The 24,930-nt window shown below is 41.3% G+C and overlaps 1 protein-coding gene across 1 annotated transcript in view; it reads left to right on the top strand.

Annotated features, from left to right (window-relative positions):
* fryb (furry homolog b (Drosophila)) overlaps nucleotides 1–24,930 on the top strand; it is a 58,017-nt gene that overhangs the window by 15,555 nt on the left and 17,532 nt on the right. The window contains exons 5-38 of the mRNA XM_056444610.1: nucleotides 403–493; nucleotides 1,797–1,876; nucleotides 2,055–2,135; nucleotides 3,843–4,011; nucleotides 4,375–4,467; nucleotides 4,879–4,977; nucleotides 7,806–7,907; nucleotides 8,854–8,957; nucleotides 9,270–9,378; nucleotides 9,915–10,001; nucleotides 11,611–11,782; nucleotides 13,666–13,798; nucleotides 14,032–14,139; nucleotides 14,313–14,439; nucleotides 14,767–14,880; nucleotides 15,526–15,690; nucleotides 16,200–16,286; nucleotides 16,396–16,655; nucleotides 17,159–17,348; nucleotides 18,621–18,745; nucleotides 19,408–19,465; nucleotides 19,815–19,906; nucleotides 19,987–20,159; nucleotides 20,365–20,525; nucleotides 20,632–20,742; nucleotides 20,823–20,977; nucleotides 21,092–21,191; nucleotides 21,371–21,542; nucleotides 21,719–21,969; nucleotides 22,073–22,219; nucleotides 22,708–22,876; nucleotides 22,984–23,074; nucleotides 23,204–23,277; nucleotides 24,493–24,643. Coding sequence (XP_056300585.1) covers nucleotides 403–493; nucleotides 1,797–1,876; nucleotides 2,055–2,135; nucleotides 3,843–4,011; nucleotides 4,375–4,467; nucleotides 4,879–4,977; nucleotides 7,806–7,907; nucleotides 8,854–8,957; nucleotides 9,270–9,378; nucleotides 9,915–10,001; nucleotides 11,611–11,782; nucleotides 13,666–13,798; nucleotides 14,032–14,139; nucleotides 14,313–14,439; nucleotides 14,767–14,880; nucleotides 15,526–15,690; nucleotides 16,200–16,286; nucleotides 16,396–16,655; nucleotides 17,159–17,348; nucleotides 18,621–18,745; nucleotides 19,408–19,465; nucleotides 19,815–19,906; nucleotides 19,987–20,159; nucleotides 20,365–20,525; nucleotides 20,632–20,742; nucleotides 20,823–20,977; nucleotides 21,092–21,191; nucleotides 21,371–21,542; nucleotides 21,719–21,969; nucleotides 22,073–22,219; nucleotides 22,708–22,876; nucleotides 22,984–23,074; nucleotides 23,204–23,277; nucleotides 24,493–24,643 — 4,401 coding nt within the window. The remainder of the gene's footprint in view (nucleotides 1–402; nucleotides 494–1,796; nucleotides 1,877–2,054; nucleotides 2,136–3,842; nucleotides 4,012–4,374; nucleotides 4,468–4,878; nucleotides 4,978–7,805; nucleotides 7,908–8,853; nucleotides 8,958–9,269; nucleotides 9,379–9,914; nucleotides 10,002–11,610; nucleotides 11,783–13,665; nucleotides 13,799–14,031; nucleotides 14,140–14,312; nucleotides 14,440–14,766; nucleotides 14,881–15,525; nucleotides 15,691–16,199; nucleotides 16,287–16,395; nucleotides 16,656–17,158; nucleotides 17,349–18,620; nucleotides 18,746–19,407; nucleotides 19,466–19,814; nucleotides 19,907–19,986; nucleotides 20,160–20,364; nucleotides 20,526–20,631; nucleotides 20,743–20,822; nucleotides 20,978–21,091; nucleotides 21,192–21,370; nucleotides 21,543–21,718; nucleotides 21,970–22,072; nucleotides 22,220–22,707; nucleotides 22,877–22,983; nucleotides 23,075–23,203; nucleotides 23,278–24,492; nucleotides 24,644–24,930) is intronic.

Here is a 24,930-nt window from a genome sequence, read left to right as displayed (position 1 = left end):
TGTTGACTATATTCTAATGAAATATTTAATGTATTCATCCGGGTTTTAAAAAAAACTTACATTACTTTAAAAGACAATAAGCAATGCTGGAGTAACTGCACTCAGCCCTCCCACACAAACAGCAGAAAAAAAGACGTCTAAACTGAAGAAATACTGCTATTGAAGAAAGAAAAAAACCACTATTAAAGGCAAAAGCGTGTTTCGAAAACTCAAAGACACTGCATCCTGAGTAAACACAGCTACTAGTCAACCAGATAGTCCCTTCAATTAATTAATTAGCGGCAATTTGTTAAATGATGATTCTCGTGTGTGTTGTTTACAAAGGCAAGTACAGGAGCTTGCACATAAAAGGTCAACACTAACACTGAGTGTAAACACTAACTATCTGTCTCTTTGTTTCAGTGATGAGCAACAGAAAGACTACTTACTGGAGAGGAGAGATCTGGCAATAGACTTCATCTTTTCTCTCGTGCTTATAGAGGTGCTGAAGCAGGTGAGTCTCAATGTACAGCGTGAACAACCTGTCTCCGCGTATTTATTAGCATAAATGGGTTACTACTGTTTCCACTACGGGTTAAATACTGTTTGACGACAGAAAAGTCTGTCGTCAAACAGTATTTAAATCTCTAGAAACAAAGCTGCACTGGTTAAGTCATATTTGTCAGGGAACATGTTTTGATATTCAACACACTCTTCCCTAATGAAAGGGAAATGTTTGTGTACATCCACTCACTGTTGATGGTACATGTTGTCAATTGAAGCGTTACATTCCTCAACTAGAACGGGCACTCGGTAGAGCGCATACCTTCGCATATCACAAGATTGGGCATTGAATTATGAACATGTTGGCATTAGTTGTATGCCAATTGGATAAAAATTGACCGCGTAATGGTAAAATGAAGATTTTGACCTTTTCATGACCTTGACTTTTGACCCGATCGATCCCAAAATCTAATCAAATGGTCCACGGATAATAACCAATAATCCCACCAAATTTCATGCCATTCGGTTTAATACTTTTTGAGTTATGCGAGTAACACGCATACAAATAAATAAATAAATACACGGCGATCAAAACATAACCTTCCGCATTTTCAATGCGAAGGTAATAAGTAAGTAAGTAAGTCAAGTTTATTTATATTGTACCTATCACAGACAAAGTGTCACAAAGTGCAGTACAGAAGTCAATTAAAACAATTTGGCAATAACAATCGGTGTCGTTTTGATGGAGAACGCTGAGTTTTGCATGTGCAAAATCAGTTCTTCCTGCATTCAGCGTCTTCCTTTGAGGTTATGGTGATGTCGTTGGATGCGAGGAGCAACTACAGGCTACTTCAGTTTGTATTTTTAGCCCAAATATAAGTATTCGGACATGTTTATTCGAATACAAGGTCGAAGAGATGCAGTGGAGAGAGGCCGAGGCGGCGTCTGCACTAGCAGTGCAAGACGCCGTGTTTGAGAAACTTGTGTGCAATGCATGCTGGTACATGTAGACACCGTCGTAGAACTTGGCTTTCTCGATCAACACTGGAAGTTACTGCTTCAATTGACTACATTTACTAGCAATGCCAACTCATGTTAAACTGTATATAGATTAATGCAAATACAAAAATTATCCAGTCAAGAATATTCTGATATATTGCACATTAACTTCCCCAGACTGTGAGCAGAAACATAGAAATACTGCGTTCTATTTGGTCGTATTGTTTTACTTAAATGTTCAGATTCATCAAGTTAAAAGAAGGAAATCGGAACAAAATAATAATAATACAACACTTTTTCTCTTTTAAATACAGATCCCTCTCCATCCACTTTTGGATGGACTCATCCAAGAAGTCATAAACCTGACGTTCAAGCACTTCAAATACAAAGAAGGGTAAGAAGGATCATATGTAGAAACACAAATAATCTTCGAGAATGTATTCACGGTGTAATACTCTCTTAACTTTCTGACCCACTGCAACATATTCACACGTGGTGTTGACATCAACATGAATGTACACTCTGCACAGCACTGCATACCATAATATGAATGTCTTGTCTTCACTTGTCAGGTATCTGGGACCCAACACAGGCAACATGCACATCGTGGCTGACCTCTACGCTGAAGTCGTGGGAGTTGTAGCTCAGTCCAGGTACGGTGACAATTACTGTTTATGTTGCCAGCGTGTTTACGAGTGCATGCAGTGTAAATGTTTGTATATCAACATTAGGTTTCTCACATTGTTTGTTGTACATTTGTTGGAGGCCATTTGTCACATACCCAAATAAATCATTTCTGAAGTTCATAATAATACTAAAATAATAATATTTCAAGGCTAATGAAGATGCAGAGTGTTACAGCTATACAGGGATGGAGTTACTCAAAGTGATACAAACGGTCCTAAATTGTGGCCAATGTTCACAAGATATTACTCAAATATCTACAATTCAGTTTTAAATGTGGCTTTATTTACTGTGCGTGTGTCACGACGGGATTAGGGTGGACCCAAATGCACGACTCACGACAGATAATTCAAATAAAGATTCTTTACTGAAAGCGTCGTCAAGATCGGAACAGACAGAATAATCAAACTATGGAACGCTCCAGGGCTCGGTCGGAAAAACACAAGACAATGTGGCAGAGGACAAGTGGAAGTGAGGGAACCTAAGTAGACAGGGACTAATGAGGGGATGGGCTGCAGGTGAGAAGGGCGTGAAGACCAGGTGAAGGGAATGAGGGACTAACGAGGGAGTGATCAGAGGCAGGTGAAGGGAGTTGGACTGACGAGATGGGAAGCAGGATCTGGAATGACATGATAGTTAGTGACAGGATGAAAACAACTCATACAAAAAGGAAGGCGTGGAACTAAACTGTTACAGCGTGAGCGTGCGTGTGTGTGCGTGTCTGTGTGTGTGTGTGTGCGCTGATGGCAACTGAGGATAATGACACTCCAGGTGACGGTCCTCTGTCTGTGTAATGTTGTGATGAGAGATGAGCACTGTTCCCATTTTCTAGGAAGTTATTACTGTGATGGAGGGGGTTCACAGGACGGCTGAGTCACACACTCACACACACACACACACACACACACACACCTCTATCTCGTTGACATAATTCGCTCCCATACCCCTTCCCTAACCTTCAAAAGTCAATCCTTGATCTGGTTTATTAAATGCAGACTGTCCACTGTGTGGGTCGTGGGTGGGTTCATCACTTGATGAAGCTTCCTGGATGATTTCTAACACTCCTATCAGTGTTATTTGTTTGTACTATATAAACACAGGGCTGTGAAAAGGTTAAGCACACACCGGCACATACTTTTATTCTTGGCATTACGTGTGTATTCCACCAGCTTTGGTTTATAAACCACAGTGTTTATGTGTATATTATTGAAACACTCGTTACACAGAAGGCGAAGACTGTTCCACTTACTTAACTGCTGTGGCAACCCCTGTGAAGCATGCGAAAGCACACGCCAAAAAAACAGCTAAAGAATCACGCGCACACAAACACACACACACACACACACACACACACAGACACATTCCCTCCACATCACCCGTCCAGATGCCATTCTAAATGTAGGCCTGCAGAACACTGTTGGTAAAAAAAAAAAAAAAAAACTATTTGGATGTTGGATACATACGCACACAAGCGTACACAACTTCTTACACATGCAAAAAGTTGTGTGAATACAATACAGTATAGTCGGCGTTCAGTTTAATATGAGCAAAAAAACACACTTTGTTATTCCGTTCACCATACCACCCCTCACCTGAGACCCGGGTATGAAAACACTTGAGAACCCTCCATAGAGAGCGCCCGGTCACAATCTGGTTGCCATCTATCTACTCTGCAGGTTCCCAGCAGTGAGGAAGAAGTTCATCTCCGAGCTGAAGGAGCTGAGACAGAAGGAGCAGAGCCCCTACGCCATCCAGTCCACCATCAGCCTCATCATGGGGCTCAAGTTCTTCCGCATCAAAATGTACCCGGTGGAAGACTTCGAAGCCTCATTCCAGTTCATGCAGGTAGAGCTGAAATCAGTTTCGGCTCTTATCTTGATTTTTACATACCAACAGTATAGATAGTACAACGGCTGGGGTTTAGGAATCTCTGGGAGTATTTTACAGAACAGAAATGCTCTTTCTCGGCACATATTCATCTCTGGAAGCAGTTTAGTGCTATCAAAAAGCGATGACTATCAAGAGGTTCCCGGAGAGTAATTAGGCGTTTCATTGCCCCTTTGATGTTAGTCTCAGTGGTTTGAAAATGATTCTCATTTCCCTCAGCCGTAACGATACGGGGATTAGAACCGATGACCTTGCATTCACGGCATTATCACGTACATACATTGTGTCTGTAACCGTCTTTTACTCTCTTTGTCTCCTAAGGAGTGTGCGCAGTATTTCTTGGAAGTGAAGGACAAAGATATTAAACACTCATTAGCCGGACTCTTCGTGGAGATACTTGTTCCTGTAGCTGCTGTAAGTGCATTTCATTTTGTACTGCTGAGAGCACCTCGCTGTACTTTTGCTTTTTTTCGGATTCATTTAAAGCCAGTCAAACTGTAGTTATTGTCTCTCTGCTGTACAGGAATAATATATAGTGTTTATAACTTGAGAAAATTAAGCTTGAATATATATATATATATTAAATAACAAATAAATAAATATATATATACATATATATCTATATATAGATATATATGAATGTATATATATATGTATTAAATAAAATCTATATATATATATATATATTAAATAAAAAATAAATATATATATACAGTATATATACTGTATATAGTGTCTTATCTGTCTGTATGCATCAGGGAGGGTTGGGGTCTGGCAAACACACTTCTCGAAGCTCACTTTATTTCTTTATGTATCCTCCTCCAGTCTGTGAAGAACGAGGTGAACGTGCCGTGTCTACGGAATTTTGTCGAAAGTTTGCACGATACCACACTGGACCTGTCCTCGAGGAAGAAACACTCTCTGGTGAGTTTCTCCTTTTTTATTCTGTTTCATCGCTGCTCCTCTCTCTCCTCTCTCTCCTCTCTCCTCATTTCCTCTCCATTAACAGCAATTGGTGAAAGCACTTACTGTAACTCTTCGACATGTGGGCTTTTATCTCTCCATGGAAAGGAGACAGGAGTGCAGTACGCAGTGCACAGACATTTTAGAAGCAGTACCCTTATTAAGATAGCGGTCTCTCACGAACAAACATGCTTTAAAAAAACTGTTACATGTTCAGGACTGGTATGAACATTACCTTAAAGGTTTGAACCATGAATGTGAGGCAATAATCGAGTCGATAGCATTTCCATTCAGTGTTGTTTTTCTCATCCATCCAAAAATGCACTTTATGGTTCCCTCTATAAACCAGCCGTGGCTAAATATATTGTAAACAAGCTTAGTAATAGTGTTTGATGACAATTCAAACCAAATTGCCTTTTTATTTTAGAGGGTATGATTTAAATTTCTTCCATATTTATTCTTGTCATTTTCTACCCAAGATCTTCCTCGTCGCCAGTGTGTTGATACATTTTGTAAAGGAAAAAAAAGAAAAGATGTTTGATTACATTTTAAGTAAAGAGGTCAAAATGAAATGCCAAAGTATGGTTTACATGTTGTATTGCCGTGTCATTTGCAAGTTTCTTCATCATTTCAAGTGCTTGCTTGTAAAAAGAAATCTTATTTCTGGCAATATTATTTAATGCAACAGGCAATAATCTATAATGCAGGATTAAAAAAGTATTAGAATCAGAACCTTTTATTCCCAAGTATGTTTTCACATACAACGAATGTGTCATGGCGGAGGGTGCAACAACAGACAAAAACATTAACAACATATTTCCTGGTAACCAAAAAATCTTCCTCACAAATATTTCCTATTTTATTTTACTAAATATTTTAAGTCTTTTTTCTTCAAATGAGCCTCCACGTAGGCAGCGGTCGTGGTCAGAGGTCAGAGGTATTATGTCTTCAGATTGTCCGTCCTTCTGTCCTATTCTCGTGAACGCTATATCTAAAGAACTCCTTGAGGGGACTTGCTTTACAAAATTCTTCTTAAGGTCAAGCAATTTGGCCATAACTCAAGAATTATTATGATAATTATGACACTGAACTGCAACTTGACCGGTCGGCGGAGGCATACATGCAATTGCGTGACTTTTTTTTTTTTATGCAGTAACCTGCTTTAATCTTTCTCTTTTCAAGATACAAACACTCATTTGGAGAAGATTCTTTAAAGTAGTTGGTTAATTTCTTGTAGTGCAGCTGAGTATTGCTTACTGAGGTAACTTTCCATTTTCTAGTGTTGCCTCACCTTGGGGTTGTATTCCATTAGCTGAGGATAGACAGATAAGATGACAAATGTGCTGCATTATTGCTGGTTGGTGTTAATGTGTCAATAGTGATATGTACCCGGGTATCTCCTGCTGTGGTAGGAACTAACGTCCTCAGGGCTGCAGACATGCTATTCTGCCACTATGCATGTTTCTTTCATTTTGTTTATTAAGTTAAGTTTATTAACTGGGTCCCCATTAGCTGACGCCTTAGCGGCCGCTAATCTTCCTGGGATCCCCAGAAAGGACGACATGTAATACATACAAACTTGACGTGAAACAAACGGTTTAAAAAATTTTTATAAAAAGAACAATACAAAATAAATGAAGTGCACTCGAGGCCTAGGATGTATATTGTGCAGTGATTTATACAAAGAAAGATCAGATGGCTACAAAAGGGATGGAACATCTCAAGGAGTTAATATCAAGTGGTTGATGCCCCAAGGTGTACCTTTTAATTGTTTTAAAAACAAACAAAATTATTACCTGTATGAGATACATGCTACAAAAAATACCTGTACGTTTGAGGAGGTTTGTTAGATTCTCCAAATACTCGGCGCAATTTTTGCATTCAAGTCCCGACACACCTCTCTGCACACAAATCATTTCTAATCAAATAGCGCGCAGGCATCCATGCATACAAACAAAACAATAACCTGCCATGTCAGAGCAGAATGGATACATATGAGGAATGACAGTAATGTGGTGCAGGCTGAGTACCTGAGCGAGAGAAATGAAAGGGAGAGAGATAACAAATACCAACTTCAATGAGGAGCGACAGGTAAATGCGCTCCTCAAACCGAGCATTTCCATAACCATTCATGACGAGGGCGTACCTGGACTCGCACACGTCATTGAAGGCATTCATGTGTAACAGCGATCTGTCTCCATACCCTGACCAGATGATGGGACAGACTAGACACCAAGTTCACGTTCCTGTATGTTGAGTTTTCTTTTCACGTGCCGTGGTTCTAACTGTTGTCGAGTCATATTTTGTCATAAAATTGAGGGGGGTGGGGGGAGTGTTCACAATTCCAAGTCCATGAATTAATTAAACAGAAAGACAATATAACGGAAAGATAAATAAGCGTTTAATTCCAGAGGAAGACATAGATGATTGAAGAAGGGGGGGAAAAACTGTTTAATGAGGGATTTATGAGGCTTGAAACAATCGGAACATGATTGTGAAAAGCTTAATCTGAAATAATGTAATTGCTCATTGCTTTTAGATGATAAAGGAGGAGCTCAGAAATTATTTCAGTTTCCAATAAATGATTCCTAATTATTTAATGACTAACATCAATAAAAGCCTCCGCATCTAAAATCGGTTTCAAAGCAAACAGGCTGCGATTTGCGTGCATGTAGAACACTATTGAGGAAGACCGAGGCTTTTATTTTATATTTACATTCAATGAATGAACTTTGAATTTTAAGCCTGATGCAAATGTCTCCCATCTGTCTTTCTCTCTGCACCCCCAGGCTCTGTATCCTCTCGTGACTTGCCTGCTGTGTGTCAGTCAGAAGCAGTTCTTCCTCAGCCGCTGGCACATTTTCCTCAACAACTGCCTCTCAAACCTCAAGGTCAGCCTTTCTGTCTGCATGCAAATGGGAGAATTTCCAGGGATGGGGATATTTGTATAGATCTAAGCACCGAGTGTTTTATTCACACACAGAAACAATGTGCAAAACATGAAGAATGATTTTGACAAATCTACAAAGAGTACATGCACGCAATACTGATGTCACACCGCTGCACCAGCGTGACATAACACCTCTTTGAGCATAAAAGCAACGAACAGGATGTATTGCCTTGAGGGAAAAACTGCAGGTTAAGAACAGACTCATTATCACTTGATTTATTATCACACTGTCGCACAATGAACATCACTATACAGGCGCTGAAAGCAGTGTATGTAATGCATATAGTAAATCATTTATGTAAAGTATAGGGCTGGTTAAAAAAATATGAATAGAAAACTATTAAAATTGCTCTTCATTTAAATGATCTGATATAAAGTAATAAAATACCAAGATTGATCTTCTAATAGATGCCTTTTCAAATGGATTTGTGAAAATAAAAGTGGAGTCCGAACACATCGGCACCGTCTAACAGCTGATCTGCTCTGTGGTGCTCGTATACCAATCAGGCTGACATCATCTGTAAACATGTGAATGGTGGCCATTGTCACACAGTAGTACTAATTTTTAAGAGATTTTTGATCTCAATGGGATTCACCTGGTTAAATGAAGATTTAATAATAATTTAATAAGAAGAAAATAAACAAGGTTGAAAGGTTCTTTGTACAGTTCCAGCAGTAGTTCACTGAGAATCGGCACCTTGTGAATCGGAATGTAATCAATTGGGAAATCATTTATATGATACCGAGCCCTGGTAAGGTATAATATATGAGGAATACAAATTATTTTTGGCTCAGAGTAATCCATGTGAAGCATTTTTGTAATATGCGAGTGTTGTGAAATACTTCACCTGGGGAAACTAAACGATAAATCTTTTGTCTGAATGCAGAATAGAGATCCAAAGATGGCCCGCGTGGCACTGGAGTCACTCTACCGCCTGCTGTGGGTCTACATGATCCGGATAAAGTGCGAGAGCAACACTGGAACACAGAGGTAACAGCCACACGTCATGTTGTCATTATTATCAACCAGATGTGTAAGATATAACTTTAACTTTTCAAGTGTTTAGTGTTGTTTAATGAACAAATGAGGGTACAAAAAAAACGTTAGCTCTGTTTATGCCTCTTCTTTGTGCTTTAACAAGTGTGATGTTTTAGCAAATGCAGAGGACTTTGGTGGTGCTGTTTGTTCTCAATAAAAAGAGAAATATGTTCTGATTTTGCAAGAAGGTATTTAGGTATTTAACTTGTGTCTCAACACTTCTCCCCCCCTCCCCCCACTCTCTGTCTCTCGTTCTTACCCCAGTCGTCTGACGTCCATCACCTCCACCCTGTTCCCCAAAGGGAGTCGGAGCGTTGTGCCCAGGGACATGCCTCTGAATATTTTTGTCAAGATCATCCAGTTCATTGCACAGGTGTGTATCACACTTTGCACATGCTTTTCAGACACAAAGTTGGAACACTCTGCGATCGGCCATGAGAAATGTTGAGAAGTGTTTGTTGTGTTAAGTGTGGAGCCAACAATGTGCCAGATTCCAAGATTTATTTATTCTGTAAATAAAGAATGTATTCACATTTCTTTCGATTTTTAATAAGAAATTCGGAGTTGACAGAATTGCAGTAACTAGTCAAAAGCACACACACAACAAATATTTAGCACCTTTTACAAATGCTTTGATAAAACACAATTACCAAATGGCATATGTTACATGTATTGTGAAGAAAACATGTAGATAAATAAGACTTAATATTTCCATACATTACCTTATCCTGCCTGTTTAATTTTTTTAAATATATATAAATGTCCTATTGGTGACATACAATAATGGGCCTTACACCACAATAAGTGTGAAATCACTACTAATCACCTGAGCTATACTTTCACATAATATGACATTACTATATTTTAACATTACACTTGTAACACCTTTTGTGTTTGTCCTCTGTTCAGGAGAAACTGGACTTCGCCATGAAGGAGATCATATTTGATCTGCTGAGTGTTGGGAAACCTGCCAAAGCCTTCAGTCTCAACCCCGAGGTAAAGACAGCAAACGCAGACATTCAATCATGCGCCCACAGTCGCACACAGGTTAACATCGTATCCCCTGGGCAATGTTACAAGGATGAGCATTCCAGTTTTTATTCGTAGTGCTCAGTCAGCGAGGAAGATAATCGAACGGTATGTTCTCTGGCGGAGCTTTTGAGTCGGACATATTTCAGCTGGAGTAAAGAGGTGCAGTCGGTTGATCGTATGTCATATCTGGTGACATACACTACCGTTCAAAAGTTTGGGGTCACTTAGAAATGTCTTTATTTTTCACAGAAAAGCACAGTTTTTTCAATAAAGATAACATTAATCAAAAATACACACTATACATTGTTAATGTGGTAAATGACTATTCTAGGTGGAAACGTCTGGTTTCTAATGAAATATCTCCATAGGTGTATAGAGGCCCATTTCCATCAACTATCACTCCAGTGTTCTAATGGTACATTGTGTTTGCTAATCGCCTGAGAAGACTAATATCTGATTAGAAAACCCTTGTGCAATTATGTTAGCACAGCTGAAAACAGTTATGCTGGTGATATAAGCTATACAACTGGCCTTCCTTTGAGTTTGAAGTTTGAAGAACAAAATTAATACTTCAAATATTAATCATTATTTCTAACCTTATCAATGTCTTGACTATATTTTCTATTAAATTTTCAATTCATTTGATAAATAAAAGTGAGTTTTCATGGAAGACACGAAATTGTCTGGATGACCCCAAACTTTTGAATGGTAGTGTATATTCTGGTCATTAGAAGCAAAATAAATCATTAGAATCGACACAGTCTGTTTAGGGATCTTGGGGCGTATTAAAAAAAAAAGTTCTATCAAGCTGTGGCTCCAGTGGGGAGATCTCTAAGTAATTACCCAAAGTGCTGACACTTAAGTTTAAAACTTCTCCAGATGTATTTGACTTGAAAAAGAAGTGAGCTGAGCCGACCTCTTGGCTGTCTCCTCTTCTCAGCTTGAGGCTGGCGGCTCGCGGCTACATTAACCTCCGTTAGCAGAGCACGACTGAAGCTCCAACCAAGCCGGTTGGCAGTCGAGCGTATTTGTAATTTTTTTTTATTTTATTTAAATGTATTTAACCAGGAAAAGCCTCCATTGAGATTAAAAATCTCCTTTACAAGAGCGTCCTGGCCTAAACAGCAGCAGCACATTCAACAAAATGTCAGACATATAGCATAAAACAGTGAGAGACAAATACAAAAAATTAAAAAGAAAGATAATTAGAAAAAAGAAAGATACAAGAAATTGTAATAAAATTTAAGAAAAACAGTTTGATAAGGCAGTATACATGGGGAAATAAATCTCTGGTTCTGATGCACCAGTTTTCATCTCACAGTAAAGACATTATCTCACCGAGGAAGTGGATACGTTTTGGATAATTCCAAAATATTAAAAATTACAGTAAAATATAGTACATGTTGTAATAGTACATCAGAAACTATAAGAACAATAATCCTTGGAGAATAACTAAATTATTGAATGTTTAAAGAAAGAATCTTCCAGATATTCACTGACTGGGGATGTGCGTTTACTCAATTTGCCATCACCACTGGCCCGTAGTGAGGATGCTGTGCTCTCTGTGCTCCAGCGTATGAACATAGGTCTGCGGGCCTTCCTGGTGATAGCAGATGCTCTGCAACAGAAGGACGGAGAGCCTCCTATGCCCAACACGGGAGCCACTCTGCCCTCTGGGAACTCTCTGAAGAAAAAGAAGACCTATCTCAGCAAGACACTTACTGAAGAGGAAGCCAAACTTATAGGTGTGTGTGTGTGTGTGTGTGTGTGTGTGTGTGTGTGTGTGTGTGTGTGTGTGTGTGTGTGTGTGTGTGTGTGTGTGTGTGTGTGCGTGTGCGTGTGTGTGTGCGTGTGCGTGTGCGTGCGTGCGTGCGTGCGTCGGCATTCCAGACTGTAATATGAACGTAGCCTCTAACGCAGGGGTCGGGAACCTATGGCTCCCAGACAATTTTGAGTTAAAAAAAAAAATCTCCACCCGCCCCCCTGTAATTTTCTCAATCGCGCCAGATTACAGCAGAAGTTATTTAAGGTCCTTTTCTTAAAGGGTACCTGTAGTGCAAAACAATATGTAGCCAGATCAAAAGATAATGTGTTTCTAAAGTGTATTCATGCACTGACGGCCCAGTATTCAATAACAATACGTAGTTTAGGCTGTTCAAAGTCCTCAAATCCGACATGCGACATTGCACTGGAGCTTGAATATGTCGCGGGTGGTGTGACGTCACATCGTTGATAGATCGACAGCCAGCCACAGCGGATGTGTTCAGATACCAATGTAAACAACGTCGAGCGCTCGCAAACAAATGCTGAGAGATTGAGAATATGGACGATGAAAGATTGTCTGATTCAGCAACTGGATACTTGTTTGAACCTTTAAAAGCAGACTATCCCCATTTAGTGAATTGTGACAGCGATGATAGCGATGATTCTGATGAAGTTGATGCCGAAGGACCGCCGGTCCAGATGCTTCACCGTGCGGACCGTGCACGCAAGTCGGCGGACGTTTGGTGCAGTTGTGGGAAATGTGCCACAAAAACAGACAGAGAGTGCATTTGTTGTAAAGAGCACGAACTTATGTCCGATGATATAGTGTCATTAGACCTCATCTGCTTCACACAAAAGAGTGAGCTTGATAGCTACATCGCGCATAAGCCAGCGCTGGAGATGTCTTTCATTGATGCAATGTTCGGCCGACATGTTCCGGGGTGCTAGTGACTTTTACTTTGCTCCGTCCGTCCCGATGCGCGCAAACCGGTGTCGGGAGCTCCGCGGCGCACGAGACGGCGGGCAGAGGACTGTCAACGCAACACTAGAGACAGAAATGACGTGCTTCTGCTGTAATGTGGCGCTATAGAGAAAGTGACAGGGGGGCGGGCCAATTTTTTTTTATGTCATGCGATCTACCAATACTACGCCGCGATCGACTGGCAGGTCGCCGCGATCGACATATTGAGCACCCCTGATACAGATTGTGTAATTCTTGAGGCCACCGATCTATCCCAAGAAGCAACGCGTGTAGAAGTGGCTCCGGATTGGCTGAATTCCTTTCAACGACTCTACGTCATAGTTAGCTTTGAGCTGGAGTAAATAACTAGCAAAATGGCTGCGCCCACGGATTCGGAATTTTGACAAAGAAATGTAAATCCTCGGGCTATGCGTGACTTGTTGACAATAGCAGCGGGGTAAATATGATTTATTTGATGCGCCGAATGGATGTAGCACGTTGTTGTTTTGCACTACAGGTACCCTTTAAAGACGTCTTTGTTCTTTTATTAAACTAAACGTCTGTTATTGATCGTCTCTACAGCAGCATGTCATTCTGTCTCTACGTGTCGCGTTAACACTTCTCGGCTCGCCGTCTCGCGCGCCGCAGAGCTCCGATGCCAGCGTGTGTGCGCACATCGGGACGGAGCAAAGAAAAAGTCCCCCCCCCCCCCCCCCCGTAGCATCATGCAGCACCAGAAGTCGCATTAAAAGCAAGACATATTTAATTTATTATACGTTAAAAATACTATATGGCTCTCAATGAAATATTTGTTTTAATATTTGGCTTTTATGGCTCTCCCAGTCAAAAAGGTTCCTGACCCCTGCTCTAACGGCATGAACTGTCTCTTCCTGTCCTCCACAGGCATGTCCTTGTACTACTCCCAGGTGCGGAAGGCTCTGGACAACATCCTGCGACACTTGGACAAGGAGGTGGGTCGTTGTATGATGCTCACCAGCGTCCAGATGCTCAACAAAGAACCGGAGGACATGATCACGTATGTAACTGCAAAGTGTTTTTCTCCTCCCTGTTAGTGCTGAGGGTTATTGTCATACTGCAATTAAAGCCTAAAGTCTAAAATGATGCACAGAAAATGCATGTATAGCATTTTAAATGAGGCTATCATAATGACAAGGCAACTATCTTATACATTATTATCTTTTGTTAACATGACCTACCTGTATTTTACCGAATTTTTCCTGACCCAACATCCCCCTCTATCTTTGATAGTGGCGAACGGAAGCCTAAAATCGACCTGTTCAGGACGTGTGTGGCGGCCATTCCTCGTATCCTTCCTGATGCCATGTCCAAACCTGAGCTCGTTGACCTGCTCTCACGGTGAGTTAGAGACAGGAAGTGCTTAATGTATGGCCGGTTAACATGTCATCACATGCTAATTTTATACAAAACACAAATGTTCAGGATAACTGTTTATATAAATGTTTATGTTTTTTCTTTCTGTACAACAAGCTCTTATCCATTCATCTCTGTGTTCTCCTCCGTCCCCTCAGACTCACTGTGCACATGGACGATGAGCTTCGGCTTATTTCCCAGAATTCCCTGCAGAGCCTGTTACTCGATTTCTCGGACTGGAGGGAGGAAGTCCTGTTTGGTTACACACATTTCCTTTTGCGCGAGGTATATCTTTAACTTGACAAAAACATGCAGTTACCTCACTAATACAACATTAATCCGGCATTTGCGATTAGTGCACTTTACACGTGTGTTTTAGCCGTGGCTTATTGATAAACACCAGATAACATAAATACAGGAAATCTGTCCTCCGTGGTCTAAGTGTAGCTTCCCCTCACAAAATGATCGTCTGTGCCACTGGAGACAGAGAAAAAATTGAAGAAGAAAAAACAAAAAAGGGGGGGGATTCAAAAGGCATTATCCTTATTAACAACATATAATAATATGACAGTGGCGGCCCGTCTGTAAATGCCCCTCTCCAAACGATTCCAGGTTCAAGACACCCATCAGGGTCTGCAGGATGCCTCCGTGAAGCTCCTTCTCCAGCTGCTCACTCAGTGGAGGTTAGCACTGCAGCTCCAGGGGAAGACGCGAGGTGGAGTTGAGGTTAGTAGTTTGAAAACTACTACTTTACAGACATATTTGGTTATTTTGTTCACCCATCACATCATCAAAATCTCAGAAATGACCGGTTGATTATATTTTCCTTGTTTTGAAATACGTTGGTCCAATGATGTAGCTCATCACTGAAATGATAAGCTGAAAACGGGTTGGGGTTCTTCAAGCATCTCCATTTGACCCACGTAATGTGTCAACTACCATAACTATCTAACTAATCTTTTGAAGGCCAGACACTACACCGTGTTTTTAATGGACTGAAGTTCATTCAGTGAGCGACTCAGGATGCCTCAGTGTGCTACTGAACGACTCAGAAGGTCTTTTGTTCCAGCAGCAGTTCGATTTTTTTAATGTACAACTTAATTTTTTGAATTTTTATATATTTATATTTATATTCAGCATCTTTCTGAGGGTCATGTTTTATGGGGCATCTTCTGGTTGTGTCTGTTCCTTGTAGTGTGCTTCTTGTCTGTTGTGCTCTGTGTCTATTGATTTCTGTGTGAATTTTTGGTGGCAAATGAGTTTCCCCACCGGGGATTAATAAAGTTTTCTAATCTAATCTAATTTTGGATTTTCATTTTTGGTCAAACAAGTATTTACGTACTCTCCCTCGTTGTCTTCCTTCTTCTTCAGTCCAGCCCCAGACTGCCAGAGCGAAGCCCTCACTGCTCGGTGCTCCACGCCGTTGAGGGCCTGGCCCTGCTGCTGCTCTGCTCGTGTCAGATCAGCACCAGGAAGCTGGCTGTCGCCGTGTTACGAGAAATACGCTGCCTCTTCACCGCTCTGGGACGCGCCGAGGTGAGTACAGGACGCTCACGTCTTCACCCAGCAAACATAGTTTCTCTTGACATTTTAAGATTCTGATTGGATTCGAAGTGAGAAATATACAAGTCCAAAGACAGATATTACCAACATGTATCACGCAGCTGGAGAGTTGTAGCTGTAATTAGATATGCAGCATATGCGGCGCATGTATTATTTAACATTGTATTCAGGGTTCATACGGTCATGGAAAACCTGGAAAATTCCTGGAATTCTAAAATGTTAATTTTTTTCAGGCCTGGAAATGTCATTAAAAAAATTAGATCCCCAAAGGTTTCAGAAAAGTCATGGAAATGTGTTATATTCATATGTTCATGTATATACTATACTACATTTTCTCACCAAGATTTCACAAAATATTTGGCCATGGAAATTTGGTTTAAAGTCCTGGAAAAGTCTGAGAAATCCATTAGTCAAAATGTGTATGAACCCTCCTGTGTATGACGCTGTTATAAAAATAGCTGATTCTTTCATTATCCCTCCAGGATGATGACAAACCCATGATAGAGGTCATGGACCAGCTGAGCCCAGCTGTAATGGACAGCTTTGGTCATGTGGCTGTCTCTGACTCGGTACGCGTGTTTATGTGGAGCATGTATCGGTAACATTAGTACGTCAGATAAGTTATTCATACCAGCGGCTGTGTATCATTCCTAAATGCCTCCTCTCCCCTCCCTTTAGTCCACCTTGCCTCTCAACCACCATGTTGACCTCCAGTGGCTGGTGGAGTGGACGGCTCGACTGGTGAGCAGCCCCTACGACGTGAAGAGCCCCAGCCACGTCTGGATCTTCGCTCAGAGTGTGAAGGACCCGTGGGTGCTCTGTCTGCACATCTTCTTGCGGCAGGAGCACCTGCCCAAACACTGCCCCATCGCCCTGGGATACGCCTGGCCCTACGCGTTCACGCGGCTGCAGCTGCTACTGCCACTGGTTGACCCCAAGTACAACAACACACTTTATTATATCGTACTTTTAACTCGGGGTTCGTACGGTCATGGAAAACCTGGAAAAGTCCTGGAATTAAAAACATTTCCTGGAAAAGTCCTCGAAAAGAAATGTAATCCCAAACGTTTCGGAAAAGTAATGGACATTTGTTTTATTCATTTATTGACACAGTTTGATGAAAAGAATAAACATTTATATAAATATGTATTCTTTTAATCAAACTATTGTCTGCCATTCATTGGTGTCATCTAAGTTATACTCATTGAAACACCAAGATTTCACATAATGTTTGGTCATGGAAATTTGGTCTAAAGTCATGGAAAGGTCATGGAAAAGTCCTGGAAGTCCATTGGTCAACATGTGTATGAACCCTGTTAACTGTTTCTTTAACAACATAGTGACCACAGCATGATCACGTATCTCATGTAACAAATGATCCGTGTGTATGGGAGATTGAGATACCTGACCACCTGCCCCATTCTCCTTTTGTCTTTTGCAGCAGTCCAGTGAATGCAAAGAAGACCAGCACGGCCGGCTCCAGTGACAACTACATCTCTCTGTGGCGTAACTACCTAATCCTGTGTCTAGGTGTGGCTAAGCCCAGCATTATGTCCCCCGGTCACCTCAGAGCCTCCACACCAGAGATCACAGCCACCACGCCCGACGGCAGCGTCACCTACGACAACAAGGTGATCATTCGACCGATGCTTTCTCTAAAATGGCAGAAAAATGGCCATCACAATTTACCAGAACCCGAGGTGATGTCTTGTGATGCCCAACTAGCAGAGCAACATCGAAAAATATACATTCATTATAATAACATATACCAGAAAAACAGCAACTACAAATACAGTACATTCAGGGGACTGATGTTTGTGTCCCGTTCAAAACTAAATGTAAACATTGATATTTTCTCACGTCAGTCGTGAGCGCTGTTAGTTGTCACTTGCTTATCAGGTTAATTGTTAGCTACTAGTCATTATTATCATTATCTTTTATTTGAAAGGGACTATGTACAGTTAAAACATAAATGTCACCATTTGATGCAATGTACCAGATTGTAGCTTCAGCTAATTTTGCATCTGTAGTTCCTTGACAGACTGTAATAAACATAAAACAATAACAAACAGAACTAGAATGGGCACTCGGTAGAGCGCATACCTTCGCATATCACACGATTGGGCATTGAATTATGAACATGTTGGCATTAGTTGCATGCCAATTGGATACAAATTGAACCTGCTATGGTAAAAAGAAGATGTTGACCTTTTCATGACCTTGACCGTTGACCCGATCGATCCCAAAGTCTAATCAAATGGTCCCCGGTTAATAACCAATCATCCCACCAAATTTCATGCGATTCGGTTTACAACTTTTTTTGTTACGCGAATAACACGCATACAAATAAATAAATAAATAAATACACGGCGATCAAAACATAACCTTCCGCATTTTCAATGCGAAGGTAACAATAACAAACATAAAAGAATAACAAACATAAAACAATAACAAACAGTACAGTATAAGACAAACTATAACAGTATATGTAGTAAGAACACAACATACACACATGCGATGCTATAGTACAGCACATTTAAAGTAAGTAATACATACTATTAAAAGTAAGGAATACAAACCATTAAAAGTAAGTAATAGGAGCCATAAAATGTAAAAGAATAAAGATAATGCCAAATGCGTTTCTTTCCTAAACCCAACTAAGTGGTTGTGTTGCCTAAAGCTAAGTTCCTGGGAAGATAGAAGTTCATTTTTAAAGACACTGTACATTTAAGGAGTGGAAACTGACACCCTCTCACGCCAGGGGTACCTAAAGCATCATCGTTTGAAGCTTTAAGCCACTGGCCGAGTGTCTATATTTCACGGGTTGTGAGTGAGAGCGTTGTTTTAGGTTGTTAATGCCACCTCATCAATGTTTGTGTATTCCTCCCCTCTGTATTTCCCAGGTGATAGGCACTCCCTCGGTAGCCTGGCTTTTAAAACAGCTCGTCCCGCTGATGAGAGCAGAGAGTTTGGAGATCACAGAGTCTCTGGTGCTCGGGTTCGGATGCACAAACGCTCTGGTCTTCAGGTACTGGAACCGGAGGCACACACACACAGATTGCATCATTCTCATCAGTGCTGGATATTGATTTAATGTTCAGATGTTCAACAATCATAATCTGTGAATAATAATCATCACACAAAGCCTAAATGAAAAGAATGCCACTCGACTGAACTCAACAGAAATGTTTGTCGCGCTAGATTTGATCCTTTTCCCTGACATAAGTCTTTTCACGCTGCCTTTGATGACTGGATCCCATCTGTCCTTACTTTCTCTTCTTACCTGAGCTGCACGCCTCATTGACATTCAGAAAAGAAGAAAACAAAGTATGTCTCTTTATGGAGAAGAAAATCTTTTGTGGGACAGAGACATATCACATATGCTCAAAGGACAATGGTTAGGTAATGGAGGTATTTCATCTATTTTTAACCTACAATATTTTCCAAAAGGGCATTTATTGTTGTCCAAGGGATTAAGGTCTCCCCCCCCAGATGAATGTGTCTGACACGACTGGATGAGGTTTAGTGGTTTTTTAGGACATGTGACATTTGGGTTGCGCAATCTGTTACAAACCATTATGTTTCCTTAAATCAGGCCATCCTCCGTCTACAAGGAAGGATTATTCCATCACTCTCATTTAGCAATGAAGGAATCCATTGACTTTGTTCCCTCGTTGATCCTGTTTTTAGGGAGCTGGTCGAAGAACTCCATCCACTGATGAAGGAAGCACTGGAACGTCGGCCTGAGGTAACACACACACACACACACACACACTGAGAGAGACACACACTGAGCACTGAGACAGGATTAGATTCCCTTTATTGATTCCAGACAGAAAATGGTGAAAACCTCCTCCTGATGAAATGGAATGTCTTAATAAGAGAAGTTGTCTTTTAAATTGTACTTGTACATAGTTTATGCTTATATATATATATTTTAGAGATGTTTTCCATAAGTCAATTGTTTATGGACGTTTATGTACAGTATCTCTAAGCCCATTCTATTTCTTTACTTTCAATAATACGGTATACACCAAACAACATACGTAAATGAACTCATGTTTAGCAGTAAATATAAAACCTGTCTTTGCTTTTAGAACAAGAGGCGCAGAGAGAGGAGGGATCTTCTCAGGCTGCAGCTGCTGAGGATCTTTGAACTGCTGGCTAACGCAGGAGTTATCAGTGACAGGTAGCGCACACATTTAATCTAGAGAGTAGTTTCTTGCCTGGTGATGCACGTCCATCTAATGATCTTCTCTTTCTCTCCAGCACTAATGGAGCACTAGAGCGTGATTCACTGGCCCTGGGTGCCTTGTTCCTAGAGTATGTGGATCTAACCCGGATGCTCCTGGAGGCTGAGAATGAGAAGGAGATGGACGTGCTTAAAGACATCAGAGCCCATTTCAGTGGGATGGTGGCTAATCTCATCCAGTGTGTTCCTGGTAAATCACTGAATGACTTATTTTATGATATTATATGTCACAATACACTGGTCTTTCAGTCGTATTAGATGTTGGATCCTTGGCTTTTGCAGAATTCCAGTCAGACTTAAGTTTACTTTTGTAATCGATCAGTATTTTTATTTATTTTGTCGTCTGTGTTGACCCTCCGTGTCTCTCTCTTTCTCTCACCTTCACCCCTGCGCAGTCCACCACAGGCGCTTCCTCTTCCCTCAACAGTCTCTGAGACACCATCTCTTCATTCTCTTCAGCCAATGGGCCGGACCCTTCAGTGTCATGTTCACTCCCCTCGATCGCTACAGTGACCGCAACCACCAGATCACTCGCTACCAGTACTGTGCTCTCAAGGTAACGATACCCCGAACGTCCCAAACTCTGCTTACACTACGGGAGTTATTCTGTCATCGTCTGATGGAAATTTCAGCATTAACGCAAATTAACTTTCGTCTCTTAGGCCATGTCAGCAGTTCTGTGTTGCGGTCCAGTGTTTGACAATGTGGGTCTCTCCACTGACGGCTATCTCTACAAATGGCTCGACAACATCTTGGCCTGCCATGACATACGGGTAGGTCAACGTTGCCTTTAACTTGTTGCACAGCAGCTTTCTATGTGTAATTTCCTATATATAACATGTGTTTGTCGCAGGTGCACCGTCTGGGCTGTGAGGTGGTCATCCTGCTCTTAGAACTAAACCCAGACCAAATCAACCTGTTCAACTGGGCTGTGGACCGCTGCTTCACCGGGTCTTACCAGCTCGCATCGGGTTGCTTCAAGGCCATTGCCACCGTCTGCGGCAACAGGTGGGGGAATCGTGCCATTTGTTACATTCGTTAGAATCTGCCTGTTGTTGGAGGGCAGGTAGTCGACACCCATTGAGTTGGCAATTACTGACTCCTCCCCCTTTACTCTGCCAGAAATTTCCCATGCGACCTTGTGACCTTGCTCAATCTGGTGTTGTTCAAGGCCTCAGACACCAGCAGGGAAATATATGAGATCTCAATGCAGCTGATGCAGGTACACGCACGCACGCACACACACACACACACACACACACACACATACAGGGTAAATAAACACAGATCTCATGTATTCTTTTTTTTATTTCTTGCAAAGGGGTGGGTGGGAAAGGTGATCATAAACATAAAGCAAAAACCTGCAATTTATTGTCACTGTAAAAAATAATACGTCTGCAGGTGCTGGAGTCTAAGCTGTGTGCGTACTCGAAGCGAATGGTGGAGCAGAAGCCTGGTAACATTTTGTATGGAACCCACGGTCCTCTGCCTCCGCTGTACAGCGTCAACCTGTCTCAACTCTCCATCCAGCTGGCCAGCATGTACCCAGAGCTCACCCTGCCTCTTTTTTCAGGTAAATTTTTTTTTTCTTCATTTAAAACTCCCAATAGGCCAGTATACTCTCTGAAATAGCTGTTACATGTCCTCCCAATGTCTCTCTGCTGTCATTGAACACATTTACGAAAGCTCAGCTTCCCGAAGGCGCTCCTAACATTTATTCCTCTTGACATTTTTATTTTGCCCGTCCAGAGGTGAGCCAGCGTTTCTCAACCACCCACACCAACGGCAGACAGATCATGTTATCCTACCTGCTTCCTTGGCTCAGTAACATTGAGCTGGTGGACACGGGGCTCCTACCTCCAGCCTCCAGCCCCTGCACACCAGAGGAAGAATCACATGGTCAGGGCCAGGGCATGTCCCCTAGTCTCAAAGGCAACGGCTGGGGCTCCTTACAGGCCACGTCGCTGGTGCTCAACAACCTCATGTTCATGACTGCGAAGGTAGGAAGCTATATGTTTGCGCTTGTTTTTGACTCCGCCTTTTCCAGTCAAAAAAAAAAATCGACTGGCTGTCAACTGGATATGTTTCTCTTCACATTATCAGTACGGAGACGAGGTTCCCGGCCCAGAGATTGAGAATGCCTGGAACGCTCTGGTGTCCAACGAGAGGTGGAGCAACAACCTGCGCATCACCCTGCAGTTCGTCATCAGCCTGTGTGGAGTCAGCAGTGATACGACACTGTTGCCTTTTGTAAGTGGACCGACACACTGCTCACGAAAGCCCCATAGGACTTTGAACTGGACGACCCCCTGTTAACACTCCCAGATTTCAAAGTGATTATTAATGTGAATTATTAATTCCATTTTCAAAATCACAAATTAAAATCCACCTGTTCAGAACTGATTTTAATGTGTGATTGTGTGCGCTTTGTTCTTATTGTGTTTATTGTCATTTTCGTTACTTTTTTTAATTATTATTATTTATTATATTATTATTATTATTTTATTTATTATTAATGATGTGATGTAAAGTGTCTTTGAGTACCTTTTAAAAGCGCTATATAAATTAAATGCATTCTTATTATTATTATTACTATCATAATAATATAATGTAAATTATAATGACAGATTCCCTGTACTGGGTTGTGTTTTACATTTTATGATTATAGCAGATACCGTCACGAAAATGTAGATAATGTGAGGAAACCTAATTGGTACTTTATGTTTCTATTGTTTTAGATAAAGAAGGTGGTTATCTACCTGTGTCGCAACAACACCATCCAGACGATGGAGGAGCTCCTGTTTGAGCTACAGCAGACTGACCCGGTCAACCCTGTGGTGTTGCACTGTGACAACCCTCCGTTCTACCGCTTTGCCGCCAGCAACAAAGCCTCCACCTCACAGACGGGTAAGAGGAGGCCAGATTCTGTATTTTCTTCTCCACCTTGACGTTCCGTTTGAACTCCACCATCTTTTTATGTGACGGATGATTGACTGTATTTCGTCTCTGGTCAGGCACCACGTCCAGCAGTAACACCGTGGTGGCTGGTCAGGAGAACCTGACGGACACGGATGAGATTAAGCTGGTCAGGGAAAGTGAAGAGCGGTGAGTATTAATATGTTTATGTGCAAGAAGATCCAATATGCCAAACATGTCAGCATGCAGTGCAGTTCATTTAACAACCAACTTTTCAGTCACAAAAAATTCACTTTGAATGTCATGCCTTTCCCTCAGCATGGCCAGGGCTCACAACAGACTGGAGTCTCGCTACAGCAACAGCTCTGGGGGATCCTACGAGGATGAAAAGAGTAAGTTAAGAGTCTTGTTTCTCTTGAGAATGAATGCATTTTCTGGCTTTATTTATAAAAAATGTGTCCTCACACACACGCACACAGCCCAAGGGAACTCACAGCTGTTGTTTGGAAAGAGCTTCAGGACTTGGATTCTTCCTGTCAGTGCATACTGTTCCCCACATTCTTTGTAATTGTCACTAACTTCCTCCAAACAGACTTTAAAAAACAGCTGTTGCTGTGTGGCCAAGCTAAACATGTGTGTGTCTTATTTACTGCATTACATGTTTGCTGTATGTATATAAAGCCGTAGTTATATATAAAACATGTTGTTTGGACACAAGCCAAAGCCCACCCCTGTCCCCTTTGACACAGATACATTAATACACAGGTTTAACCTCAGCCACACTCCCAATCTATCTATAGCAAGGCGTCTGTGTTGGGAGGCTTCCAGGTGTGACTGTGCTGCTGGTAGTCGTCATGTGACCAAGCAGAGCTGTCACCAGCCAAGTAAAAGGGAGGCTCCATGTGTTCAAAGCTGGACCGTTTCACGTCTTTCATCAAGCCAGGGTTCGATGAGATAGTTAGTTCACGCTTAACCATGACAAGTAGGAACACTTTTATGTTGTCAAGCACTTAAAGAGGAAAATATCTTCCTCAGTACGTTTGTTTTTCTTTTCTTTTTTATGTTTCAGCTTTTTTGGAAATACATTTGGATTTCCTGCTGAAAATGAAACAATATCCCTGAGGTTATGTGTCAAAATTTTAAAAAAACGTATCTTCCTGTAGATTCTGCTCGTGAAAAGGCAAATTGTGGCTTTTGTTTTGTATGGATTAAAAGAATTATATTTAAAATCAATAAAACATATACAAAATAAAAATAAAAGAATTATATCTAACGTGTTAATTAGTGTGCTTTAGAGGTGCTGATGAGATTTTCTTCATTACCCACCTGTAGTTTCATATTTATGGTATGTTTGGTTTTGGTATAAGGAACAATGCAAATGTTGAAATAAGCATATTTCAACATTTAAGCTAAATGATAAATATCATGAAATGAATACATTTCAAAACAAGATGTTCGTAAGTGACCTGTCACATGACCCGATGATCACGTGACATTACTTTCTTGTGCTCAATGGTCAGCGCATTGTGCAAGGTAATCCTGAAAGTTAAGAAAGGTGTGTGTGTGTGTACATGAGAACTAATGTTGTGATTGGTCTGTTTCTGTAGCCGACCCACTCCCACCATATGCTGGTTGGCTTCTGGGCGTTCTGGAAACCAACCATTCTCAGCCGTTACCCATGCCCATTAACGGAGGCTGCTGGGCTCCTTTGGTTGACTACCTCCCAGAAACCATCACACCCAGAGGACCACTGCATCGGTAAACACAAACAAACATGGACACACACTGAACACACTATCCACTCTGAAACAACCACACACATCACGCACGCAGAAAAACGATTTAGAGTTGGAACAGCAACGTATCAGCTGACTCAGCAAAGAAAGGTATTTTCACCTTGACGCCTATACTCCCTCAGATGGTCTGATAACCGCCAGCACAGAATGAAAGCCAACCAGCCTGCTCTGTCTCTGCTAAGTAGAGGATGAATATTAGAAGGGATTTACGAGTCTATCTTCTCCATCTCAGGCGAGATGTATTACATT

The sequence above is a fragment of the Pseudoliparis swirei genome, chromosome 3 (genome assembly GCF_029220125.1).
Source record: "Pseudoliparis swirei isolate HS2019 ecotype Mariana Trench chromosome 3, NWPU_hadal_v1, whole genome shotgun sequence".
In the NCBI taxonomy this organism is placed as follows: domain Eukaryota; kingdom Metazoa; phylum Chordata; class Actinopteri; order Perciformes; family Liparidae; genus Pseudoliparis; species Pseudoliparis swirei.
This window is presented reverse-complemented; position numbering and strand designations above follow the sequence as displayed.